The sequence below is a fragment of the Suncus etruscus genome, chromosome 17 (assembly GCF_024139225.1).
Source record: "Suncus etruscus isolate mSunEtr1 chromosome 17, mSunEtr1.pri.cur, whole genome shotgun sequence".
NCBI lineage: Eukaryota > Metazoa > Chordata > Mammalia > Eulipotyphla > Soricidae > Suncus > Suncus etruscus.
The window spans coordinates 65861498-65886316 of NC_064864.1; the positions used below are offsets into that span (position 1 = coordinate 65861498).

A 24819-nucleotide genomic window follows, 5' to 3' on the forward strand; every position below is an offset into this window, starting at 1 on the left:
CCCACCACTCAGTTGGACCAGGAAACAGTTTGCCACCCTCCCTTCTACTTCCTGACTCACAGGTGCCTTATCAGTTTTGTTGATGAAGTTAGAGCGACCTTTCTACAGGGCAAATGCTGTCATCTCTCCACTTTCCTTTGTACCCTCTTTGACTCCCGCCCCTACTGGGAAGCCCCGGAATCACCTGGCCTTGGTCTAGTTTTTATTCTCCCATATGTGGCATCTCTGGGACACACTCCCCCATATTGTAATTTGATGTCAAACTCTTATCGCTTGCTTTCCACACTCCCTACTTCCACCCAGGGTTCTCCAGGACCTCCTACTCCACCCTCCCACTTTCTGTTTAAAATCATTGGGTCACACTCAGCAGTGCTCAGCATCCCATAAAATATATCTTATTTTGAAATGAAGAAACAAAACTCCTGGCTCTGCTTTCAGGAATCCTGGTGATGCTCAAGGTATGGGGTGCTGAGGATAGAACCTGGGTTGGACAGTGCCTTACCTACCACATCTATCACTCCTGCCCTCCCCAATTAAATTTTAGCATCTAAGATTAGAATACATGGTCTTCTTACAATACTCAAGAACCTTGGGGTCAGGAATAAATCCACTTCCACAAGAACAGTTTTCATCCTTTACTATCATTTATTTATCTATTTTTTTGCCACACCTGGAAGCACTCAGGGGTTACTCCTGGCTCTGTGTCCAAATATTGCTTCAGGAGGGGCTGGAGGGATAGCACAATGGTAGGACATTTGCCTTGCAAGCGGCCAACCCAGGACAAACTCTGATTTGATTTCCGGCATCCCATATGGTCCCTGAGCTTGGCAGGGGTGATTTCTGAGCACAGAGCCAGGAGTAACCCCTGAGCGCCGCCAGGTGTGCCCACCCCCCCAAAAAAAAACACAAAGAAAAAGAAATTGCTGAGGCTGGAGCGGTGGCGCAGGGCATAAAGCGTCTGTCTTGTGTGCACTAGTCTAGGACGGACAGCGGTTTGATCTCCCAGTGTTCCATATGGTTCCCCAAGCCAGGAGCGATTTCTTTTTTTATTTTTTTATTTTTGGCCACACCCAGCCTGACTAAGTGCTCAGAAATCGCTCCTGGCAGACTCAGGGGACCAAATGGGATTACCGTCTTTCTGCATACAAGGCAAATGCTCTACCTCCAGGCCATCTCTCCGCCCCCTTCCCCCCCCCCCCCAGGAGCGATTAATGAGTTCACAGCCTGGCTTAACCTCTGAGTGTCACCGGGTGTGGCCCAAAAACCAAAAAGAAAAAGAAAGAAATTGCTCTTGGAAGGCTTGGGGTACCATATGGGATGCTGGAGATCAAACCTGGGCCAGCTGCATTCAAGGCAAATGCCCTATCTGCTGTGCCAAGGCTCCTGCCCCTCTTTACTGTCATATTCTATTTGACAATCTCCTGACCTGACTGTAAACTCTAAGAAAGGGCCACAGGCTGATAGTGTTTTTTGTTTGTTTTGTTTTGGGGCCACATCCAGAGATGCTCAGGGGTTACTCCTCGCTGTGCACTCAGGAATCATTCCTGACAGGGCTCAGGGGACCATATGGGATATTTGGAATCAAACCCAGATAAGCCTCTTGCAAAGCCAGCATCCTACCTCTTGATAGCCAGCTGTGCTATCATTTTGGTCCCCACGCTTGATAGTATTGTTTTCTGGGGGCCATACCTGCGGTATTTGAGGGACCTTCTGAATGGGGCTCAGACCAGGCTGCACGCAAGGTAAGAGCCTCAGCCCCTAAATTCTCTCTCCTGCCCTGCCCATTAGACCTTTGGTGTGTAGTTACTGCTGGCTCACTCACATTGATGACACATTTGCTCTCTCATGGACCCAATTTTAGCTGGGCTTCTGGAAACTTAAAGCCAGATCCTTGAGGACCCTTGTTTTCTTGAAAATGCCTGACCTATGGGGCCAGAGTGATAGCACAGCAGTAGGGCATTTGCTTTGCATGCGTTTACCCAGGATGGACCTGGGTTTGATCCCCGGCATTCCATATGGTCCCCCAAACCTGCCGAGAGCGATTTCTGAGCACAGAGCCAGGAATAACCCCTGAAGCACCCCTGGGTATGCCCCCCCCCCAAAGAAACAACCAAAGAAAGGAAGCTGGGGTTGAGAAAGGGTTCTACTGCTCCTCTCTTCTAGAATGCCTGCCGGAGAGGGGGGAGGGGAATAATGTAGGCCTAAGACTAAGGCTATAGGACCACCAGGATTAAAGTGTCTGCCTTGCATGACATCAGTTTGATCTCAGGCACCCCTGACCACTACTGTACTCCCCAGTGGAATCAGAATTAGTTTGAGCAGTTCTGGCTGGGCAGGCCTTTGCCCCTCTGCACCAGCCTGAGAAAGATCAACACAATCAGAATTTTTTGTGTTTCAGTCCATGCTTGGTGCTAAGCCCCTCAGCTCCTCTGAGAGCATTTCTTTCTCCACTCCTTTGAAAGACTAATGTGCTGTCATTGGATAGTCTGCTGGCCTGCTGTGCACCTTGCTCTAACTTGTTATTACTGCTCTTCATAAAGGTAGTTGCTCCTCCTGTAAGTGCCAATTACCCAACCCAGGTGGCCTCATCAGAAGGCTACAGCCTGTTGGCACCTGTCAGTGCCCTGCCCTTAGCACACCTCAATCTTACATAAGCCTTTTCTTCTGGGGAAATTGGGTTCAGCTCACGACGCACATTCTTCGCCATAGTGACAAGTTACTGAATTAATGAACAGGATAGGGGTTGGAGTGATAGTACAGTGGGGAGGGCACTTGTATCTGGTCAACCGGGATTTAATACTTGGCACCTCATATGGTCCCCTGAGCAAGAGTGATCCGAGTGTGGAACCAGGACTAAGCCTGAACTCCACTGGTTGGGGCCCTAAATCCAAAACAAACAAATCAACCAAACCAGGACTGATAGAGGTATGAGTGATTTAGTAAGGAGTCTGATTATTTCACTTATTTTATTATTTTTGGGCCACACCCCCAAATAACCTGGCTAAGCACTCAGATCCTGGCTTGGGGGACCATATGGGATACAGGGGATAAACCAAGGTCTTTCCTGGGTCAGCCATGTGCAAGGCAAATGCCCTACCGCTGCACCACTACTCCAGCCCCGATTATTTCACTTTGTTTTTTTGGGAGCACACCTAACAGTGCCCAGGGATTACTCCTGGCTCTATGCTAAGGAATCACTCCTGGAGGGCTCTGAGGGCCATATGGGATGCCGGAGATTGAACCTGGGTCAGCTGCATGCAAGGCAAATGCCCTACCTGCTGTGCCATCGCTCAGGCCCCTGATTTTTTCACTTTCTTTGGGGTCTCTATCACCAGCTTCCAATCTATAAAAAATCTGAACCTGTTCCTTTTTTGTATCTTATTGTTTCTCATTATGACTGCTAACAGTTATATCCAAGAGCAGCCCGGCATCACACGAGTTAGATTAATAGATAACATTTTTCCTTTTTCATAATTTTTGTTTTGAGGCTACCTCTAGAAGTACTCAGGATTACATTCTGGATCTGAACTGAGATATCACTCCTGGCGGTGCTCAGGACCACTGTCTGGGGTGCCAGAGAACGAATCTGGGCTTGTCAGGTGCAAAGCAAACTCCCTCTCTATTGACTGTAATATCTCTGACCACACAGGTAGCATTTTTAATTTCCGGGGCCAGAGAGATAGAACAAATTCTATTTTAGGAGCTGCAGAGATTATATGGGTGAGGTGTTTGCCTTGCATGTGGCAGAACCCAGGCTTGATCCAACAAAAATAGTTGACACCCCATATACTTATTTCCCCTGGTAGTAATCCCTGAGCGTAGAGCTATGAGTTACTCCAGAGCATTGCTGGATGTACTCCAAAAATCAAGAGAAAAGGAAAGCTATTCTAAAAGTCACATTCCTAAATTCCAATCCCAAATTTTCTCTTTTAAAGAAGTTTCACCGTAGGACTTACAAGAAAAAAAAAAAGGTTATTTTTTTTAGTAGTCTTTACTGGGTGTTTGTGGGGTGCTAGAAACCATACTCAGGACTTAGACATTCAGGCATGTAAAAGAGCCACACCTCCAGCCTCTAGATTTCCCCCTAGTTTTTGTTCCTGGGCCAAGGTCGGGCTCTGAGTTGCGACCAGAAAGCCAAGTGGGCGGGTTAGGCTTGGGTGCAACTGGACCCGGTCAGTGCCTACAGTTGGACCCATATTTCTCCTGCCCCTCTCCCCGCTCCCCAGCTGTCAGTCATCACTCCTGGCCCCCCAGCGCGCTCCCAACCATGCGCAGATTTCCCGCGTCAGTTCGAGTCTAGAATTTGCCCTGGCAACTAAGCTCGCTAGCATCGGCCGCTACTTCCGCCTTCCGCGGTGTTAGAACACGGGCGCGAAGCCGAAGCCACCATCTTGCTTTCTGGCCAAAAAAGCCACGCCCGTTTCCGGAAGCGAGTGGAGCGCGCTCCGTGTCTTCCGGCCGTAGTGCGCAAGTGCGGAAGTGTGTTGGCCCCGAGTCGGGAGGACTTCCGGTCTGTGGGGCGCAAAGGCTCCTCGCAGACGTGTAACGGACGGTGGGCTGCAGCCATGGCCGAGAGAAAGTCTAACGGCGGCGGCAGCGCCTCTGCCCCCTCGGCGGGCACGAACTTACTCTTCTCGTCGGCCTCGGAGTTCAGCTTCAGCGTCCCCTTCATCCCGGTCACGCAAGCCGCCGCCTCCGCCTCGTCCTCCCTGCTCCTCTCTGGAGGTAGCCGGGGTGGGGGGGACCGGGGGCGGGCGGGGCCGGGGTCAGGTGGCGCTTTTCCTCTGCCGCGCTCTCTCTCCCCACCGGCTCAATCGACTGGCAACCCGCAGCCGGGTGTGCCCTGTCCGGGGGGCTTGGGGGGCTCTCGAGGCGCGGGTTCCCTGGGCCCCTGAAGCTTGCTCTGGGTCGCCGGCCCTTCCCCCCCTCGCTTGTTCGGGATACTAGGGTACCCGGTGCTTGCAGGGGATGCACCTGCATTGGTGCACCCCACCCTGCTAGAACAGAGTGGGCTTCTGTCTCCCAGGAGACACCTGTCATTTTTGCAAAGGAAGGGCCTAGGATGTGGGGTCCTCATTCCCCCCCCCTCAGACCGCGCATCCCTTTTCCTTCGAGATGCTCCCCCGCCTCCCCCGTCCCAGCTCCCCTGTCATCTCTTCTTCATGCCAGGCCACTTGTGCTGATTGATGTGGCCAGGTTTAACCTTAACTCCGACAGTTTGCATTTCGGATCACAAACTGTGCCAGACCCGTTCTTGCCCCTGACTTGCTGCTGAGTGACCTCGGTCATGTTAACTTGACTTCTCTGTGTGCCAGTGTCCAGCCCCATGGGGGAAAGAATGAGGAGTACTATTGGCAGAACAGAGGCTACGGTTGGCACCGAGTGTTAAGTCAATGTATGAAAAATAAACGTGTCTGTGGGGCTTTTTTGTTTTGTTTCGTTTTCATCAACACCCGGTGATGCTCAGGGGTTACTCGTGGCTATGCGCCCAGAAATCGCTCCTGGCTTGGGGGACCATATGGGACACCGGGGAACTGAATCGCGATCCTTCCTAGGCTAGCATGCACAAGGCAGACGCCTTACGCCCTGTGCCACCGCTCCGGCCCAGTCTGGGACTTTTGAAGTTTGCAGCTATGATTTGTGTCTGCAGCTATTTTTCTTGGGTAGGGGGCACTTTTGGCAAGTGCTCAGGGGTTACTTCTGACTCTGCACTCAGGGATCACTCCTGGTGGTGCCTGGGGGGACTATATGTGGTTCTGGGTTTGGAATCCTGATTGGCAAAGCAAGTACTCTACCCATTGTACTATCTCTCTGACCCCTGGAATTTTTCTGTTTCTAGGATTTTGCTTAGTGCCTGGTGCTTTGCTCCCCAGGAATGGCTGCTCAGTTTCCCAGAAAATGATGGTCAGTTGTTGTTGGGAGGACTGACTAGTCACCTTTCATGGGGACGCTAGGTGGTCCAGCTCAGGCCTGGAAGTTCTGCTTTCCTGCCGGGTTTGGTTCTTGTTGGTCTTAACTCTCCGTATTGTGAGCCCCAGCAGCTCAGGCTCTTAGGAATATCCTCGGTATGTTTTTTGTATGTTGCAGATCGACTTTTCAACTTTGTTTTGTTTTTCTGGCCACACCTGATGATGCTCAAGGGTTACTACTGGCTATGCGTTCAGAAATCTCTACTGGCTTGAGGGACCATATAGCACGCTGGGGGATCAAATTGCGATTTGTCCTAGGTTAGCGGGTGTAAGGCAAATGCCCTACCGCTGCACCACCGCTCTGGCCCCACCTTTTCAAGTTTTCACTTGGAAAGGAAGTTAAAAATCGGGAGTCACAAGGACATAGGTCTTATTTTGAGAGGGTGACCGAGTTGTGGGTACTTACTTGGCTAGGGGAGCTAGCAGTGAGAAGGTACAGGAATAGAGAAGCCACACTTTCTAGTCTGTTAATTTTTTAAAATTTATTGATTGATTGATTGGTTTTGGAGCCACACCCCAAAACACCCAGGGATTACTGCTGGTTCTGCACTAAGAAATTGCCCGTCAGGCTGGGGGCTCATATGGGATGCTGGGAATCGAACTGGGTCCCTCCTCGGTCGGCTGTATGCAAGGCAAATGCCCTTCCGTTATGCTATCTCTCTGGCCCCTAGTCTGTTAATTTATTGTCACTGTTATTACCATGATTATTTTTGGGGTTTTAAAGCCATGTCCTACGGATTTTGGGGGTAACTCTTGGCAGAGCTGGGGTTGTGGCATCTCATGCCAGGCATCTAGTCTGGGCTTCCTACATTGGTCCATTTTTGTTTTTGATTTTAACTGTCAGTGCTTTATTTGGTTATTTTGTAAAGTCAGATATCAGCATTAGTGATTCCCCCTAATATTCTGGGAAATTTAAATTTTCCAGTTACTTCTTGTGTCCTTGGCCATGGGGGTTGTGGCCCCAAAAGTCCCTGATTCCAGATATTCCCCATTGTTTTTCAGTTTGCCTCTTCATTTTCACACCTAAAAGCATAAATCCACCATGCATGGGAGCTTTATGGACATAAGGCCTTAAATGATAAGTTGCCATATTCAGATTTAATATCAGATATTGCCAGAATACCTGAGGGCAACCAATAGGAAACAAGGGAAGAGGTTCATAAACAGTTGACCCAGAACACCCATCTTCATGGAACTCAAGGATGGCTAAAACCAAAGTCAGGGGTAAAGGCTGCGGGCCTAGGACACACATAGGCAAGGCAATCGGTGACCACCATTGTCATAGTCTTTCCGGCTTGCTGTTACCCTTAGTTAGCAATCTGATGGCCCTTTGAACCATTTCTCTGCCCGAGGTTTTATGTTATCCAGCTTCAGGCATATTGGTTGGATCGCCACATTCTTGGCATTTTCGCTACTTTAGAATATTTTATTTTTATGGGGGAGGGATAAGGATTGACCACATCAGTGTTGCTTGTGGCTTACTCCTGACTCTCTGCTCAGGTATCATTCCCAGTGGAGCCAGATTTAACCTGGGTTGGCCATATGCAAGGCAGGTACCCTGCCTGCTGTATTCTTTTTATCTCTGACTCCAGAGGGGGGTTTTATGATTGAAAAAGTTTATTTATTTATTTTTTTGGTTTTAGAGCCATACCTGGTGGTGCTCAGGGGTTATTCCTGTCTCTGCACATAGGGATCGCTCCTGGCAGGGCTCAAGGTACTATATGGGGTGCCGGGGATTGAACCTGTTGGTTGGCTGCCTCTGAGGCAAGCACCCTCCCCACTGTGCTATGGCTCCAGCCCCATATTTCTGAGCACTAACAGTTCTGTGCTTCTGTTAGTGGGTGGGGAGATAATGTTGAGAACTTATTCGAGGCTTAGGGCAGAATCTGATAGTGGAGCGGGCAGACTGGAGTGTGGGAGATGACCATCCTTCTGGAAGGTTCCATGCTGGGACAGCATTGGACCCCATGCTCCCTCCCTTAGGGTGGTGGAAGGAGTAGATTAGAAGGAGGAACAGGGAGCTGAAGTGATTGCTTGGCAGGGAGGGTGCTTGCCTTGTGCTCAGTTGATCTGGGTTCTATTCCCGGTATCCCATATGGTCCTGTGTTCCTTGCCAGGAATGACTCCTGAGTGCAGAGCTAGGAGTAAGCCCTGAGCATGGCCAAGTGTAGCCCCCAAACCAACCAACCAACTAACCAACCAAACAAACAAAAACAAAAGAGAAGGAGAAGCAGGTTGCCCTGGGTGGGAAGGCCGGAATTTGGAGCTTGTGATGGAACAGGCTCTCTTTTGACCTGCATCGAGGAGCAGTTTGGGCAGAGGAGCAAAGTGAAAAGGGCCCTAGGCTAGGAAGTGCCTTTTCTGGCAGTTGGTATTGCCCAGTGGCTGCCTGATGGTGCCACACGATCATTTCAGAGATGGCAATAAAGGGTTGACCTACTTTGCCTGGGAAAAGCAAACGGGTACCTGCTCCTTGTACAATGAGCGCCTTGTTGCCCAGAGCCGGGCACACCCCTCTTGTCAACAGAGAGAGCTTCTACATTCACTCGGGTGCTGGTGACTGTTGGGGTGCAGTGTGCCATGTACTTGGGTTTGTACAGCAGTCCTGGAGCTACTTCAGGTCAGGAGGCATGTGAGGCCATGTCAGTGCATAGGTGAAAATTTCATTTCTTTTATTCTTTCTCTTCTTTTTTTTTTTGGTTTTGTTTTTGGGCCACATCTGGTGGCACTCGAGTTACTCCTGGCTCTGTGCTCAGAAATGACTCTTGGCAGGCTCAGGGGACCATCTGGGATGCTGGGATTTGAATCACCATCCTTCTGCATGCAAGGCTAATGCCTTACCTCCATGCTATCTCTCTGGCCCCATATATACAATTTCTATACATACCAGTGTTAATATGTTTAACAGTGATTGTCCCTGAGGTAGGCTTTGAGTGAATGATAGTTTTCCTTTACTTTTGTGGTTTACAACTACTTTTTTGGGGGGTGGGGTTTAGGGCCACACCTGGCAGTGCCCAGAGTTTACTCCTGACTCTGCTCAGGGATCACCCCTCTTGGCACTTGGGGGAACAGTTATGGTTCCAGAGATCAAGCCCAGATAGGCTCTGTCCAGAGTAAGCCTTCTTGCTTCTTTTTCTTTCTTTCTTTCTTTGCTCATTGCTCAGGGGTTACTCCCAGCTCTGCACTCAGGAGTCACTCCTGGCTGTGCTCCCGGGACCATATGGGATGCTGAAAATCAAACCTGCTTTGGCTGCATGCCAGGCAAGCACCCTCCCCGTTGAGCTATCACTCCACAGCTCCCACTGCTACTTTTTTTTTTTTGGCCACACCTGATGGCGCTGCTCAAGTTACTCCTGTCTCTGCACTCAGAAATTGCCCCTGGCAGGTTCAGGAGACCAAATGGGATACTGGGGATTGAACTCAGGTCCATCCGAGGTCTCCCAGGTGCAGAGCAAATGCCTTACTGCTGTTCTGTTGCTCTGGTCCCTTCCCCTGCTACTTTTTAATTTCAAAGACAAGTTTTTAACTCAAGGCTCACTCCTGGCAGAATTCGGAGTATCATATGGGGTGCTGGAGATCGAATCCGGGTCAGCTAGGTAGAAGGCAAGTGCTTCTTCTGAGGCCCCCAGAAATAGAAGTTTGAGCACCAGCTGGTGAGCTCCAGTTTGCTGAGTCCCCGCCTAGAATTGCATCCACAGGATGATGAGATGCTGTTCTTTGGAGGGTGGGGCAGACCCCCCACCTCCCACCAGTGCTGGGGGAATCTAGGGGGGTTGTTGGGGGCTGCTACTAGCCTAGTGCATGCTTGTTCCACCACTTGTGTTGCGTCAGTACCCTAATGCTTGTGTACTTCGTTTTCTTTCCCTTTGCAGATGACTCTACAGAGGTGGGTGAGGAGGACAGTTTTCTGGGCCAGACAGCAGCCCCCACCGTGGCCCCACAGACCTTCAGCTACTTCTCTCAGGTACCAAGCAGCAGTGATCCTTTTGGGAGCATCGGTCAGACCCCGCTCAGCACCACTGCTGCCTTCTCCCGGCCGCCGGCTGCCTTCTCCGCAGGTGCCCAGGACTCCGCCGCTGCCACTGCCACCAATACATTCGCTACGGCTGGCTCGAAAACCCCATTGAGCTCCTCGTCCCCTGCCCCGGTGGCCTCGCCAGCCACGAATGCCTACCTGCCTCCGCAGCCTAGTGGCCTCCCCCCGAGTTTCGGCACCCCCCCACAAGCAGCACCCCACCAGGGCTACAACCCGTACCGACACACGCCTCTCAGCAGCAGGGCCAACCCGTACATCACCCCCCCACAGCTGCAGCATTGCCAGTACCCTGCACAGCCCTCGGGCCCTGCCATGCAGATGTACCAGGTGCCCCCCGGCTCTTTGCCACAGGTAGGTAGGCATACACCTATCGTTCTGCCGCGATGGGATTGCCCCATCTAACTGTACATCGTATTGCTCAGACACTCTGTTTTATTTATTTTTAAAGTGAAATAGCAGTTTTAAAAGTTGTGTGTGTTTGTGTATATGTGTTTGTGTGTGTGTTTGTGTTTGTTTTACGGATACACCTGTCTCTGCTCAGGGCTTACTCCTGGCTTTTCTGTGCTCAGGAATCTAGCCAGGCTCTGGGAAACATATGGGATACTGGGATCAAACCTGGCTTGGCCAGGTGCAAGGCATATGCCCTTAATCTGTGCTATCATATCACTCTTGCCCCTAGTTTTGGTTTGGGGCCACGGATGCTCAGGGATTACTTCTGGCTCTACACTCCGGGATCATGCCTAGCTAGTGCTGAGGATCGAACCCTGGATCAGCCACATGCAAGGCATATGCCCTCCCTGCTGTGTTATCACTCCATCCCTGAAATTACATTTAATTAATTATCTATTTACTTTTGGTTTCTGGGCCACACTTGGTGGCACTCAGGCTCTGCACTCAGAGATCACTCCTGACAGGCTTGGGGACCATGCTGGGGATCTAACCTGGGTCAATCGTATGCAAGGCAAACACCCTACCTGTTGTGCTATCCCTGATTTTTTAATCCCTGAAATTACATTTTTTTTTAATTTTGGGTTTTTTTGGTTTGTTTTGGTTTTGCGGCTATAACTGGCAGTGCTCAGCGATTCCTCCTGACTCTACATTTAGGAGTCACTCCTGACAGTCTTGGGGGACCATATAGGATGCTGAGGATCCAACCCAAGTCATCTGAGTGCAAAGCAAATGCCCTCCCTGTTGTACTATTGCTCTGGCCCCTAGTTTTGGTTTGTGGCCATACCTTGGCTCTGGGCTTTGGAATTAATCCTGGTTGTCCTCCGGGAACCATATGTAGTGATGCTAGGGATCACACCCGGGTTGGCCAAGTTGGAGGCCCTACTTGCTGTTCTACTGGCTCCATCCCAACTTTCTTCATTTGGAAGCTTTTGTGCTCGTGTGGGAATGTGATTTTATTGTTTAGGGTCATTCCTGGCTGAGCAGGGATCAAACCAAGGCTCCCTCCATTGGGCTCTGCCCACTGATCTACCTCTTTGGCCTTAAACATTTTCTTTTTATTGTTTTTGTTCATGTGGTTTTGGGGCTATACTCAGCAGTGCTAGGGCTGTGTCTGTGCTCCAGAGTCAGTCTTGATTGGTGTTAGGGGACCATATTCAGTTCTGGAGTGATTGATCCAGGATTGGCCACCTGAAAGAGAAGCCCCTTAAATCAGCTGGGTTGTCTCTGGTCCATCATGGTTTTTCTGTAATTTTCTTTTTTTGGGTGGCGGTGAAGGACTATACCCAAGTGGCCTTAGGGCTTACTCTTGGCTCAGTGGTTACGAATCATTCTGGGTGGGGCACAGGGACCACATGTGTTGCTGAGGATTGGATCTGGGTTGGCTGCTTGTAAGTGCCTTACCCGCCGGGCTGTCTCTCAGGCCCTGGAAATAGTTATTGATTTTAACGAATCAACTACGTGCCAGTATTTCTAGATTTTAATGTGAGATGCCAACACTCAGTGCCATCTAGGGACATGTGAGAATTGAAGTAATTATCAGCAGACCGCCAGCTTATTTTTAATTATCCTATTCAATCAGAACACTCAGTTACAGGGCCTAAAATTGATTACACCAATAATCTCTTTTATTTACATTTATGTAGTTTGGGTCTAGAGAGTCGTCTATCTCAGGAGAATGCTGAAACATCATTTATTTGCCTTAGGCAAATTTTTTAAAACTCCCTTATAATTTTCTCCTGACTAATTATTGATTTTGAGAGGGAAACCAATGGAATAAAAAAATAAAATGGGAAATAGGGATTGGAGAGATAGTCCAGCAGGTAGGGCACTTGCATCACACACAGGTGACCTAGATTTTATCCCTGGTGCCCCCTGCATTGTCCCTTGAGCATTGCCAGGAAGGATCCTGGCCACAGACCTGACCACAGAGCCAGGAGTAAACCCGAGCATCTCTGGGTGTGGGCCCCCAAAGTGCTAAAAATAGAATTTGGCCTTGAAACAAGTGTGACGCTCCTGACTTCATGCCTCCAGGTTTCTCCCTCTGTGCAGCCGGGTCTGCCCCCATCAGTGCAGCAGCAGGCTTTCGAGAAACCTGCAGGTCCCTTAGTGCAGCCGCCGCCTTCTTTCCTGCTCCAAAACCAGTATGAGCCTGTTCAGCCCCACTGGTTTTACTGCAAGGAGGTGGAGAGGCGGCCACTGTGGATGCCGTTCAGCCTGCTGGATTCTCAGAACTTGGAAGAAACCTATAATTCAGGTAAGCACCAAGCTGGGTCTGCTCTTTGGAAGTGCATTATAGAGTCTTCATTATCCAGGACCTGCTGCCCTAGCGATTGTACAGTGGGGAAGGCATTTGCCTTATATGTAGGCAACCTGGGTTCCATCTCCGACATCCCATATGGTTCCCTGAGCCTGCCAGGCAGGAGTGATTCCTGAGAGCAAAGCCAGGAGTAAGCCTTGAGCATTGCCAGATGTGACCCTAAAGCAAACAAAGAAATAAAAACATTATCTAGGACCTGGCTTTTATTTTTTTTGGTGACCATCAAATCTCTCTCTTTTTTTTTTTTAGATTTTGGTCCACACCTAGTGACGCTCAGGCGTTACTCCTGGCTATGTGCTCAAAAATTGCTCCTGGCTTGAGGGACCATATGGGACGCTGGGATATCAAACCATGGTCCATCCTAAGTAGCGTGGGCAGGGTGCCCTACTGCTGCACCACAAAATCTCTTAAAATTGAAGACTCCTTGAAAACCCCTCCCCACAAAAAAATTGAAGACTCCTGGGGCTGGAACAATGGCGCAAACGATAGGGCATCTGCCTTGCCCGCACTAACTTAGGATGGACTGCGGTTTGATACTTCGGCATCCCATAGGGTCCCCCAAGCCAGGAGCGATTTCTGAGCGCATAGCCAGGAGTAACCCCTGAGCTTCACTGGGTGTGGCCCAAAAACAAACAAACAAAAAAATTGGAAGACTCCTTCGGACTGTAATTGAAGATGGTGTTATTGAGACGAGTCCTGAGTGATTTGATCAGGGTATTTGATTTTAGTAATTCTTTATTTCAAAGAATGTTAAGCCAGAGATAGGCTTGGCTGTATATAATCTTGGTGTCATTTTTCCTTTTTTCCCCTAACTCACTTGTATACAGGGACATTAATGAAGCTTTGTCGAAAGAATCATTTTCCTGAAGATGCTTTGAGAAATTGGAATAGAAGGAATGGCATTAAGCTTATTAAAATATAAGTCATGTGGGAAAAGACTAACATGTATGGGCTCATGGACTAAAGAGAAAACAATGAAATGGATAAATCACAGAGGAGCCATCGCACAACTAGGAAGGCACTTGCCTTGCAGGTGGCTGCCAGGGATCTCCAGCATCCCATAGGGTCCCCCAAGCGCTACCAGAGTAATTCTTGAGTGCAGAGCTAGGACTAAACTGTGAGCACCATCAGGTGTGACCCAATAGAAGTGGATGCATCAAGTAATATAGAAATTTAGACTAATAAGATCAATTAGTAGCTAGTCAGAAGGGAGGAGGGAAAGAGGTGTGTGTTAGCAGGTAAAGATCAGCTACTAAAAAAAAAAAAAAAAGATCAGCTACTGTTGATGAGAATTGATCTTTGAGTTTTGAACTTCCTGTAGTGTAGACATACATTGTTCTGACTTTTTTTTGTTTGTTTGTTGCTTGTGCCACACTCTGATGGTGCTCAAGGCTTACTCCTTGCCTTTTGGGGGAGAGGGTTTGGGTTATAACTGGCAGCACTCGGGTTAATCCTGGCTCTGTACTCAGAAATCACTCCTGGCTAGCTTGGGGGTCCATATGGATGTCGGGGATTGAACCTAGGTCAGCTATGTGCAAGGCAAATGCCCTACTGCTGTGCTATTGTGGGCTTAAGCCCACTTCTTGCTCCTAAGAGAGCACTCAGGAATCACGCATGGAGGTGCTCAGGGGACCATATGGGATGCTGTGGATCAATCTCACATTGGCTGCCTGCAAAGTAAGCAAGCGCCTTGATTGCTGTACAGTGGTTTGGGCCCCTGCTCTTACACATTTTTAGTGGCAAACAGCCGAAACTTTTTTTTTTGGTTTTTGGGTCACACCCAGCAGCGCTCAGGAGTCACTTCTGGCTCCATGCTGAGAAATCTCTCCTGACAGGCACGGGGGACCATATGGGGTGCCGGGATTTGAACCACCGTCCTTCTGCATGAAAAGCAAATGCCTTACCTTTATGCTATCTCTCCAGCCCTGACAGCTGAAACTTTTTTTTTTTTTTTTTGTGGTTTTTGGGTCTCACCCGGCAGTGCTCAGGGGTTATTCCTGGCTCCAGGCTCAGAAATTGCTCCTGGCAGGCACAGGGGACCATATGGGGCGCCGGGATTCGAACTGATGACCTCCTGCATGAAAGGCAAACATTTGCCTTACCTCCATGCTATCTCTCCGGCCCCGACAGCTGAAACTTTGATAATGTCATAATGGGATATTTCTTTTCTCAGAAAGCATTCTGTGCTCAGGTGAGGTTTGACAAGGCAACAACATCGTCACTTAGTGCTATGAACGGAGCTTAGGGCTGTGGTAAAGCTCTGAGAAATCTTGTAGTTGGAATATGTTTCTTGTTAGCCTGTTTACTTACCCTGGTTATACTTTGTAATAGAGTTTTATCATTTTTGGGGGCTACACCCAGTGGCACTCAGGAGTTACTCATGGCCCTGCACTCAGAAATTGCTTCTGGTGGGCTGGAGAGATAGCATGGAGGTAGGGCATTTGCTTTTCATGCAGTAGGACAGTGGTTTGAATTCTGGCATCCCATATGGTCCCCCGAGCCTGCCAGGATCGATTTCTGAGCACAGAGCCAGGAGTAACCCCTAGTGCTGCCGGGTGAGACGCCCCCCCCCCCAAAAAAAAAAAAAAAAAGAAAAGAAAAAGAAAAAGTAAATTGCACCTGGCAGGCCAGGGTTTGAACCCAGGTTCCCACTATGTTACTGTTCTAGCCCTTTTAATGGAATTTTAAAATGACTCATTCATATATCTCTTCCATTTTGGGGGTGGGTGGGGGCCATACCTAGTGGTGCTGAGGGCAACTTAATAGGTTAATGGGGTATTGAACCCCAATTAGCCTTCTGCAAGGTCAGTCCCTTACCCATTGTACTATCACTCCAGAACCAGATGCATCATTTTTTTTTGTTTTGTTTTTGTTTTTGTTTTTGTGTCACACCCGGCAGCACCCAGGGGTTCCTTCTGGCTCTATGCACAGAAATCTCCCATGGCAGGCTCAGGGGGCCACATGGGATGTTGGGATTCGAACCACCGTCCTTCTGCATGAAAGGCAAATGCCCCACCTCCATGCTGTCTCTTCGCCCCCCCCTTTTTTTTCTTTTTTCCTTTTTCTTTTTTTTCAGATGCATCATTATTATTTTTTTTTTTTTGGGAGGTGGGGCCACACTGTGCTTGAGGTACTCTGTGTGGTACCTGGGGGGTTACTCCTGGTAGTTTATGGAGAATCACATGGTGTCAGAAATTGAACCCTGGAGGCTGGAGAGATAGTAAAATGGCTAGGGCTTTTTGCCTTGTGTGCAGCTATCCCTGATTCAATCCGTGGTCTCCCATATGGCCCCTTCAGCACTGTTGGGGGTAATTTTTGAGTGCAGAGCCAGGAATAACCCTTGAGTGCTGCTGTGGACCCCCCCCCAAAAAAAAAAAAAACCCCAAGAGAATTGAACTTCAGACTACCCAGCAAATGCTCTACCGTAGAACCATACCCCTGCCTGAACTTGCTATCTTTATTTAATTTGTGTGTGTGTGTGTGTGTGTATGTGTGTTTGTCACACCTGGCAGTGTTCAAGGCTTAATCTTTGCTCAGTGCTAAGGGATCACTCCTGGTAGGGCTCATGGGCCATATTGTTTGCTAGGGATTGGACCCCAGTTGGCCGCTTGCAAGGCAAGCGCCCCACTTAGCTTCCCTAATACTGTGTTTCGGGCCCTTGAACTTGCCTCTTTGAGAGGAAACAAGCTTAGTTGTCTGTCTTTGAAGACCAGCAAGCTGCCTGGTCCCAAGTCTGGTCCTCCTGCCTTCTCCCCTTGGACTGACCCTGTACTCTTGCCTGCAGTCCAGCCAGACCCCGAGAACGTGGTGCTGGGCACCGACGGCGGGCGCTATGACGTGCATCTCTATGAGCGGCTTCGAAGGGCTGTGTACTGGGCTGAAGAGCCCACCGAGGTGCGGCGCTGCACCTGGTTTTATAAAGGCGATGCAGATAGCAGGTTCAGCCCCTACACAGAGGACTTCAGCGAGAAGCTTGAGGTGCGTGGCCACCTTCCCGCAGGGTCATCATGATATGCCGTCACATGGGGTCTCCTCTATCCCTTCACAGTGAAGATCGCTCTTGTGTTTTTAGTTGGCTTTGGGGCCACACCCAGTGGTGCTCAGGGATCACTTCTGGCAGGGCTTGGGACCATCTGGGATGTTGAGGATCGAACCCTGGTTGAGTGTGCAGGGCAATGCCTCATCCGCTGTGTTCTCACCCGGTCCCAAGCCCTCAAAATATTATTCAGTATAAATGGCCTCTGATTTTGACATAGCAATGGAACTGTTGGAGCAGAAGTCATGATTTGAGCTTTCATAAAACCAGTAGTAATGGGCTAGAGCGGTGGCACAAGCGGTAGGGTGTTTGCCTTGCATGTGCTAACCTAGGACGGACCACAGTTCGATTCCCTGGCGTCCCATATGGTCACCCAAGCCAGGAGCAATTTCTGAGTGCATAGCCAAGAGTAACTACTGAGCGTCACCATGTGTGGCCTAAAAGCAAAAAACAAACAAAATAAACAAAACCAGGAGTAATGGTATTTTATATATATGTGCAAATTATATATATATATATATATATATATATATTTTTTTTTTTTTTTTTTTTTTTTTTTTGCGTCACACCCGACAGCGCTCAGGGGTTATTCTTGGCTCTACACTCAGAAATCACTCCTGGCCGGCTCGGGGAACCATACGGGATGCCAGGATTCGAACCACCATCCTTCTGCATGCAAGGTGAACACTCTACCTCCATGCTATCTCTCCGGCCCCCGAATATATATATATTTTTGGCTTTTATTTGGAGGGGGGTGTTGCAAATCAGCCCTTGATGGGGCTGACTGATGGAGGGATGGAGGATGAGGTCTTTCTCCTCCAGCTTGGAGCACACATCTGTCACCCCATTCTGCCGGCGGTATTGAGGTGAATGCCGCAGGTATAAAGCTAACAGGTAGTCAGGCTTCAGAAGATATCTGCTTTATTCAGTGGACAAGGCTGAAAGTCAGAAGCCCCAGAATCAGCCCCTGCCTTCCACAGACCCTTGCTTTTATACATCAAAATCAGGAACCACCCAAGGGTGGGAGCAGAATGCCAGATCACACCCTAGGGTAGGGCACATTCACCCGATCAGGGTAGAATCAGTAACATAATAATCCCGTGGAAATGTTTACATACACAATGGGGAGGAGGTCGGGTCCGGAGAGATAGCACAGCGGTGTTTGCCTCGCAAGCAGCTGATCCAGGACCAAAGGTGGTTGGTTCGAATCCCTGTGTTTCATATGGTCCCCCGTGCCTGCCAGGAGCTATTTCTGAGCAACACCAGGTGTGGCCCAAAAACCAAAAAAAAAAAAAACAAAAAAAAAAACCAATAAAAAAAAACCAATAAAAAAAAAAAAAAACAATGGGGAGGAGGGGCATATCTGTCAATATTCAGGGGTTACAACTTTCTCTGCACTCAGAAATAATTCCTAGTCGGCTTAGGGGACAATATGGGATGTTGGGATTGAGCCTGGGTCAGCCCTCTCCACTGTACTATTGCTCTGGCTCCTATGATGATTGTTTTTAAGAGTCATGAAGATGGGGCCAGAGAGATAGCTTGGAGGTAGGGCTTTTGCTTTGCATGCAGAAGGACGGTGGTTTGAATCTCTCATATGGTCCCCCGAGCCTGCAAGAAGCGATTCCTTCCTTCCTCCCTCCCTCCCTCCCTCCCTCCCTCCCTCCCTCCCTCCCTCCCTCCTTCCCTCCCTCCCTCCCTCCACACCCGGCGGTGCTCCTGGCACAGGGGACCATATGTGACACCGGGATTCGAACCAACCACCTTTGGTCCTGGATTGCAAGGCAAACGCCGCTGTGCTATCTCTCTGGACCCGCCAGGAGCGATTTCTAAGTGCAGAGCCAGGAGTAACCCCTGAGTGCTGCCGGGTGTGGCCCAAAAACCAAAAAAAAAAAAAAAAAAGTCATGAAGAAATGTATTTTTCTTTTCTTTTTTCTCTTTTTTTTTGGTTTTCTGAGCACATAGCCAGGAGTAATCACTGTTATTTTTTTTTTTGTTTTGTTTTGTTTTGTTTGTTTTTTGGGTCACACCCGGCAGCGCTTAGGGGTTACTCCTGGCTCCTGGCTCCATGCTCAGAAATTGCTCCTGGCAGGCTTGGGGGATCATATGGGATTCCTGGGATTTGAACCAATGACCTTCTGCATGAAAGGCAAATACCTCACCTCCATGCTATCTCTCCGGCCCAAGGAATAACCACTGAGTGTCACTGGGTGTGGCCCAAAAAAAGGAAAAAAAGAAGCCAGGTGAGGAAGGAAGTGGATTGATGAACAGCAGCTGATGGACGGAGGAATGGTCATTACCACCCAGGAGGCAGGCAGTCAGAAAGATAAGACAGATAGGCAGCCTTCTCTTTGGAGGGGGCTACCTGACAATTCCTGGTAATAAGGACACTGACCAGAGGCTGTCTTTGAGTCTTTCTTTGAAGGGTACAGAGCACTTTGCCTTCTCGAAGTGAAGAATTCTGTTCTTTTTTTTTTTTTGGTTTTTGGCCCACCGGTGATGCTCAGGGATTACTCCTGGCTATGCGCCTCAGAAATCACTCCTGGTGTGGGGGACTATTTGGGATGCCAGGTGATTGAACTACAGTCCGTCCTAGGTTAGCGCATGCAAGGCAGATGCCCTACCACTTGCACCACCGCTCTGGCCCCACAATTCTGTTCTTGTACCTGGGAGGACTGAAGTGATGGTCGGGCGAGGGCCAGGTCTGCGGGGTGAGACGTTCCAGGCTGCCTCGAGCTGCAGATCCCCCTGAGTTGTCTGCTGGTGATGTTTGTGAATGTGGAGTGTCTGCTCTGTGAGTTGGGTTGGGCACCAGGATGACTGGAGCCCTGACTTCAGCTCCTCAGTTGCCAGTCAAGGGTAGTGTTGTTGCAGAGGGGGCCAGGATGGGCAAGGCGGCCCCTATGTGGGTAGTGTTGGAAGGAGCCATGTCAGGACAGACACTGCCCAGTGGGAGTTGAAATTGGGGTTGGGGGCACTGAAGATGGCTGCAGTCAGTTCCCTCTTAAATTAGGGGGGTCTGGAGGGAGCACTATCCAGCTCCAGGGGACTGTTGATACCGTGAGCTCAGGTTTTTAAACCTCTCAGACCATAAAATCATGACTTTGGTTTCGAGGGCCAGAGAGATGGTTCAGTGGGTGCCATTCACATTTTTTAGATGGAGGCATCCCTGACCATCCTACTAAATGAATGACTTTTCAAACCTGGGCTTCCCACCTCCATCTGATAGGGCTGTTATGATAGAGGAGAGTTTGAGAACAGTTCATTAAGTGAGGCTATGGCAAGTGGCACATCTGATATTCTTCCACACTTTTGGAGTCCCATCGTTGAGTCATCCTGGATTATCTGCTTTTCCCTGCCCCTGTAGGCCGAGTATAAAAAAGCAGTGACCACCAATCAGTGGCACCGAAGACTGGAATTTCCTAGCGGAGAGACGATCGTCATGCACAACCCAAAGGTAATGTTGGCAGTGCTCTTTTTTTTTTTTTTGTTTGTGTTTTTGGTTTTTGGGTCACACCCGGCAGCACGGAGGGGTTCCTCCTTGCTCTAGGCTCAGAAATCGCTCCTGGCAGCCTGGGGGACCATATGGGATGCCGGGATTCAAACCGCTGACCTTCTGTATGCAAGGCAAACGCCTTACCTTCATGCTATCTCTCCGGCCCCTGTCAGTGCTCTTTGATCAAAGTGTTTGCACTGATGGAAAGAATCTTGTTAAATAGGTTGAATAACTATTGATTTGGGGCAGGGCCAGAAGTGGGATTAATCCCAATTTTTGGGAATTTATGCAGTTGGGCTGGATGTGCAAGTGCATGTGGTAAATTTTGCTATGATTTGTAATTGTTTACAGAAACAAAAGTAGAGTTAAGATTTTAAGTACATAGGGGGCTGGAGTGAGAACCCCGTTGACTGAGTGCATGCCCCTGAGCACTACCGGGTATAGGACCAAACCCCCCCCCCCCCCAAAATAGAAGTTTATGTTTATGAGATCATGTTAACTGAAGTTTTGTGTACTGGGCTGGAGCGATAGTACAGCGAGGAGGGCACTTACCTTGCATGTAGCTGACCTGCATTCAGTCCCCAGCAGCCCATATTATCCATCCCCTGAGCACTGCCAGGAGTGATTCATGAGTGCAGAGTCAGGAGGACGCCCTGAGCATTACTAGTGTGGCCTAGAATCAAAAAAGTATTTTGTTTGTTTGTTTGTTTAGGGCTGGTGAGATAGTTGAACAGCCGAGCTATGCTTTGCATGCTTGTGGCCTGGCTTTGTTCCCTCTAAACACAATGTCCCTCATGTACCAGTGACCACAGGACTGTACCTTTTTAATTTTTTTCAGTTTTTGGTTTTGGGTCACCCACTCAGTGCTACTCAGTAGTAACTCCTGACTCTGCACTTTGGGATTACTCCTGTCTGGGAGTGATGTGGAGTGTTGGGCTCAAACCCAGGTCAGCTGCATGCAAGGCAAGTGTCCTAACTGCTGTACTATTGCTCCGACCCTCAAATATTCTAAGTACTCTAAGAAGTTTCTTAGGATATAGACTATTATTTATTCTAGGACAGTATAACACACACACACACACACACACACACACACACACACACACACACAAAACACCAACTAGAAACCAAAAACGAAACAAAACCCCTAATCTGACCACTTTTGTAGTCCTTATTAAAATAAAGACAATAATTTTTTTTTTTCCTTTTTGGTTTTTGGGTCACACCCGGCAGCACTCAGGGGTTCCTCCTGGCTCTGCGCTCAGAAATCATTCCTGGCAGGCTCAGGGGACCATATGGGATGCCAGGATTCGGACCACTGTCCTTCTGCATGCAAGGCAAATACCCTGCCTCCATCTATTTCTCCGGCCCCATGACAATAACATTTTAATGACATTAAATGAAAAGGGCCTTTTCCTCTCCATACTGCAGCTTCTTCTGAATGTGCCTAGGGCACCCTTTGTGGATTTTTGGGGTACACCTGCAGTGCTCAGGTTACTCCTGGCTCTGTGCTCAGAGATCGCTCCTGGCAGGCTTGGGGGACCATATGGGATGCTGGGATTTAAACCACCGTCCTTTTGTGTCTAAGGCAAATGTCCTACAGATGTGCTATCTCTCAGCACCCCCACCCCTTTTTTCTTAATCGGGAATCTGATCGAATCTGGGACTTGACATAAATGAATACAAAGGAGGAATGTGCTCCCCCACTGAGCTCTGCTAGATCCCAGGCAGACTCCTTCCATGCTGCTGTTTTCTAAACTAAACACAGGAAAAACTGTCATGAGCTGCTCGAGTTCGAGGGTCAGTGAACACAGTGAACATAAGCAGGAATTGGGAAGACACACTTCCACTGTCTTCACGGAGCTTGTATGATAAGCAATGATTGTTCCTTGTCATATCCTGAAGGTCATTGTTCAGTTTCAACCTTCGGCAGTGCCTGATGAGTGGGGGACCACACAGGATGGGCAGATGCGGCCCCGGGTGGTCAAGCGTGGAATCGACGAGAACCTTGATGAACTCCCTGATGGTGCGTTTGATTCCTGTGTTGGGCTTGTTGGGTGCTTCCGCGTTGTTGTCTGGACAGAAGCCACGCTTGTCAGCCTCTTCTGTGAGGGAATGAGCCAGATGGGCACACAGTTAGCTTCCTTTTACTTAAATTAAAAAATTTTTTTGGGGGGGCTGGAGTGCTAGAACAACAGTAGGGTGTTTATCTTGCATGCAGCTGACCTGGGAAAGACATGGTTTTGACCCCTGGCATCCCATATGGTCCTCTGAACTTGCCAGGAGCGATTCTCATGACAGAGCAAGGAGTAACCTCTGAGTGCCACTGGGTGTGGCTCCAACCATCCAATTTTTTATATATACATTTAGGTAGATGGTTCCAATAGTGTTGGCTCTTATGGTTTTGATGGACAGAGTTTCTCTGCCTTCACCACCAACCACCAACGGCCCAGGACCATCACCATTAGCCTTAATGTTCCTTCTAGTCTGTCCCTTTGTTGCTTCCTATCCTTGGCCATGTAGCTTTTTAAAATTATAATCTTTTTTTGTTTGTTTGTTTTTGGGTCACACCCAACAGCACTCAGGGATTACTCCTGGCTGTGTGCTCAGAAATTGCCCTGGCAGGCACAGGGGACCATATGGGATGCCGGAATTCGAACCACCTTCTGCATCCTTCTGCATGCAAGGCAAATGCCCTGCCTTCATGCAATCTCTCCGGTCCTGTTTGTTTGTTTTTAAGCCACACTTAGCGATGTACAGGGCTTACTCCTGGCTCTGCACTTGAGAGTCACTCCTAGCCAGGCTTAGGGGGGACCATATGGGATGTTGGGGATTCAATGCATGGAAGGCAAATGCCCTCCCCACTGTACTCTCGCTCCAACTCAAGTTTTTCATGTATTTTTAAGTTTTGATTTCTGCAGCAGATACTTGTAATAATGTAAAATATGGGTGACCCTTCCTTTTTTCTTGGTTTATTTATTTGGTCATACTTGGTAGCTTTTAGGGAATCAATCCTGGCAGGGCTTGAGGGATCAAGTGTATTGCTGGGGGCTGGAGAGATAGCAGCAGTAGGGCGTTTGCTTTGCACGCAGCTGATCCAGGACAGATGATGGTTGAAATCCCAACATCCCATATGGTCCCCATACCTGCCAAGAGCGGTTTCTGAGCACAGAGCCAGGAGTAACATGAGTGCCGCCGTATGTGACCCAAAAACCAAACCACCCCTCCCCCTAAAAAAGTGTAATGCTGGTGATCACACCAGGTCAGCTGCCTTAAAGACAAGCTCTTTGCCCCCTCTCTGACCCCTAAAACATGTATCATTGAGAAGTTCTTTATTGATTGAAACTTGACTTTTAGCTTTTTTGTTTGTTTTGAGTCCACATTCAGCAGTACTCAGGGATTACTTCCAGCGCTGCACTCAGGAAACACTCTTGGAACTGCTCGAGAACCATATGTAGTACTGGGGAATCAGACCTGGGTCTGCTGCATGCCAGGCAAATGCCTTCCTTACCCTGCTCTTTCCAGACTTTCTTTTTTTTTTTTTTTGGTTTTTGGGCCACACCCGGTAACGCTCAGGGGTTACTCCTGGCTATGTGCTCAGAAGTTGCTCCTGGCTTGGGGGACCATATGGGACACCGGGGGATCGAACCGCGGTCCGTCCAAGGCTAGCGCAGGCAAGGCAGGCACCTTACCTTTAGCGCCACCGCCCGGCCCCCACTTTGATTTCTAAACATAGGCCCTGAGCAAGGTTTGCTACCTCTGCATATGTGCTTTGACTTATATTCAGACCTTCTAAAGCAGGGGTCTCAAACTCAGTTTACCTGGGGCCGCAGGAGGCAAAGTTGGGGTGATCCTTGAGTGCAAAGTCAGTAGTAGGCCTTGAACATTGGGGGCGGTGTGACCCAAACAACTAAAAACAAAACAAAACAAAAAAAGATTCCTCTAGGGCAGGGCCACAAAATGTTGTATGGAGGGCCGCGAGTTTGAGACCCCTGTTCTAAAGTCTGAATTTTATTGGACAATTATCTTCATGCCTGTTTATTGTTTTATGAAATTACAGAGTCGGCCAGAGAGATGGTACAAGGGATGAGGTGCTTGCCTTGCATGAGATGGACCCCTCTTAGCTTCTTTGACATGTATATGGTCCCTGGAACAGAGGCAGGACTAGCTCATGAGCACTGTGGGTGTGGCCCTCACATCCCCACCCCCAGCCCCATTTCACTCCAGAATAGAAATGACAGTGTTTATAAAAACAGGTAAATATGATAGATTTAATTTGATATGTTCTTTATTTTTATTTATTTATTTATTTTTGTTTTTTGGGTTACACCCGGCAGTGCTCAGGGGTTACTCTTGGCTCCACGCTCAGAAATCGCTCCTGGCAGGCTTGGGGGACCATATAGGTGCCGGGATTCGAACCACCGTCCTCTTGCATGCAAGGCAAACACCCTACGTCCATGCTATCTCTCTGGCCCCAAATTTGATATGTTCCTTTTTTTTTATTTGATATGTTCTTAA

The 24819-nt window shown here is 48.9% G+C and overlaps 1 protein-coding gene across 1 annotated transcript in view; it reads left to right on the forward strand.

Annotated features, from left to right (window-relative positions):
• Positions 1-4516: 4516 nt before the first annotated feature.
• The window catches only part of SEC23IP (SEC23 interacting protein), a 49530-nt gene continuing 29227 nt past the window's right edge, over positions 4517-24819 (forward strand). Inside the window, exons 1-6 of the mRNA XM_049764423.1 lie at positions 4517-4725; positions 9842-10356; positions 12487-12709; positions 16557-16750; positions 20173-20262; positions 22207-22327. Coding sequence (XP_049620380.1) covers positions 4566-4725; positions 9842-10356; positions 12487-12709; positions 16557-16750; positions 20173-20262; positions 22207-22327 — 1303 coding nt within the window. The 5' untranslated portion in view covers positions 4517-4565. The remainder of the gene's footprint in view (positions 4726-9841; positions 10357-12486; positions 12710-16556; positions 16751-20172; positions 20263-22206; positions 22328-24819) is intronic.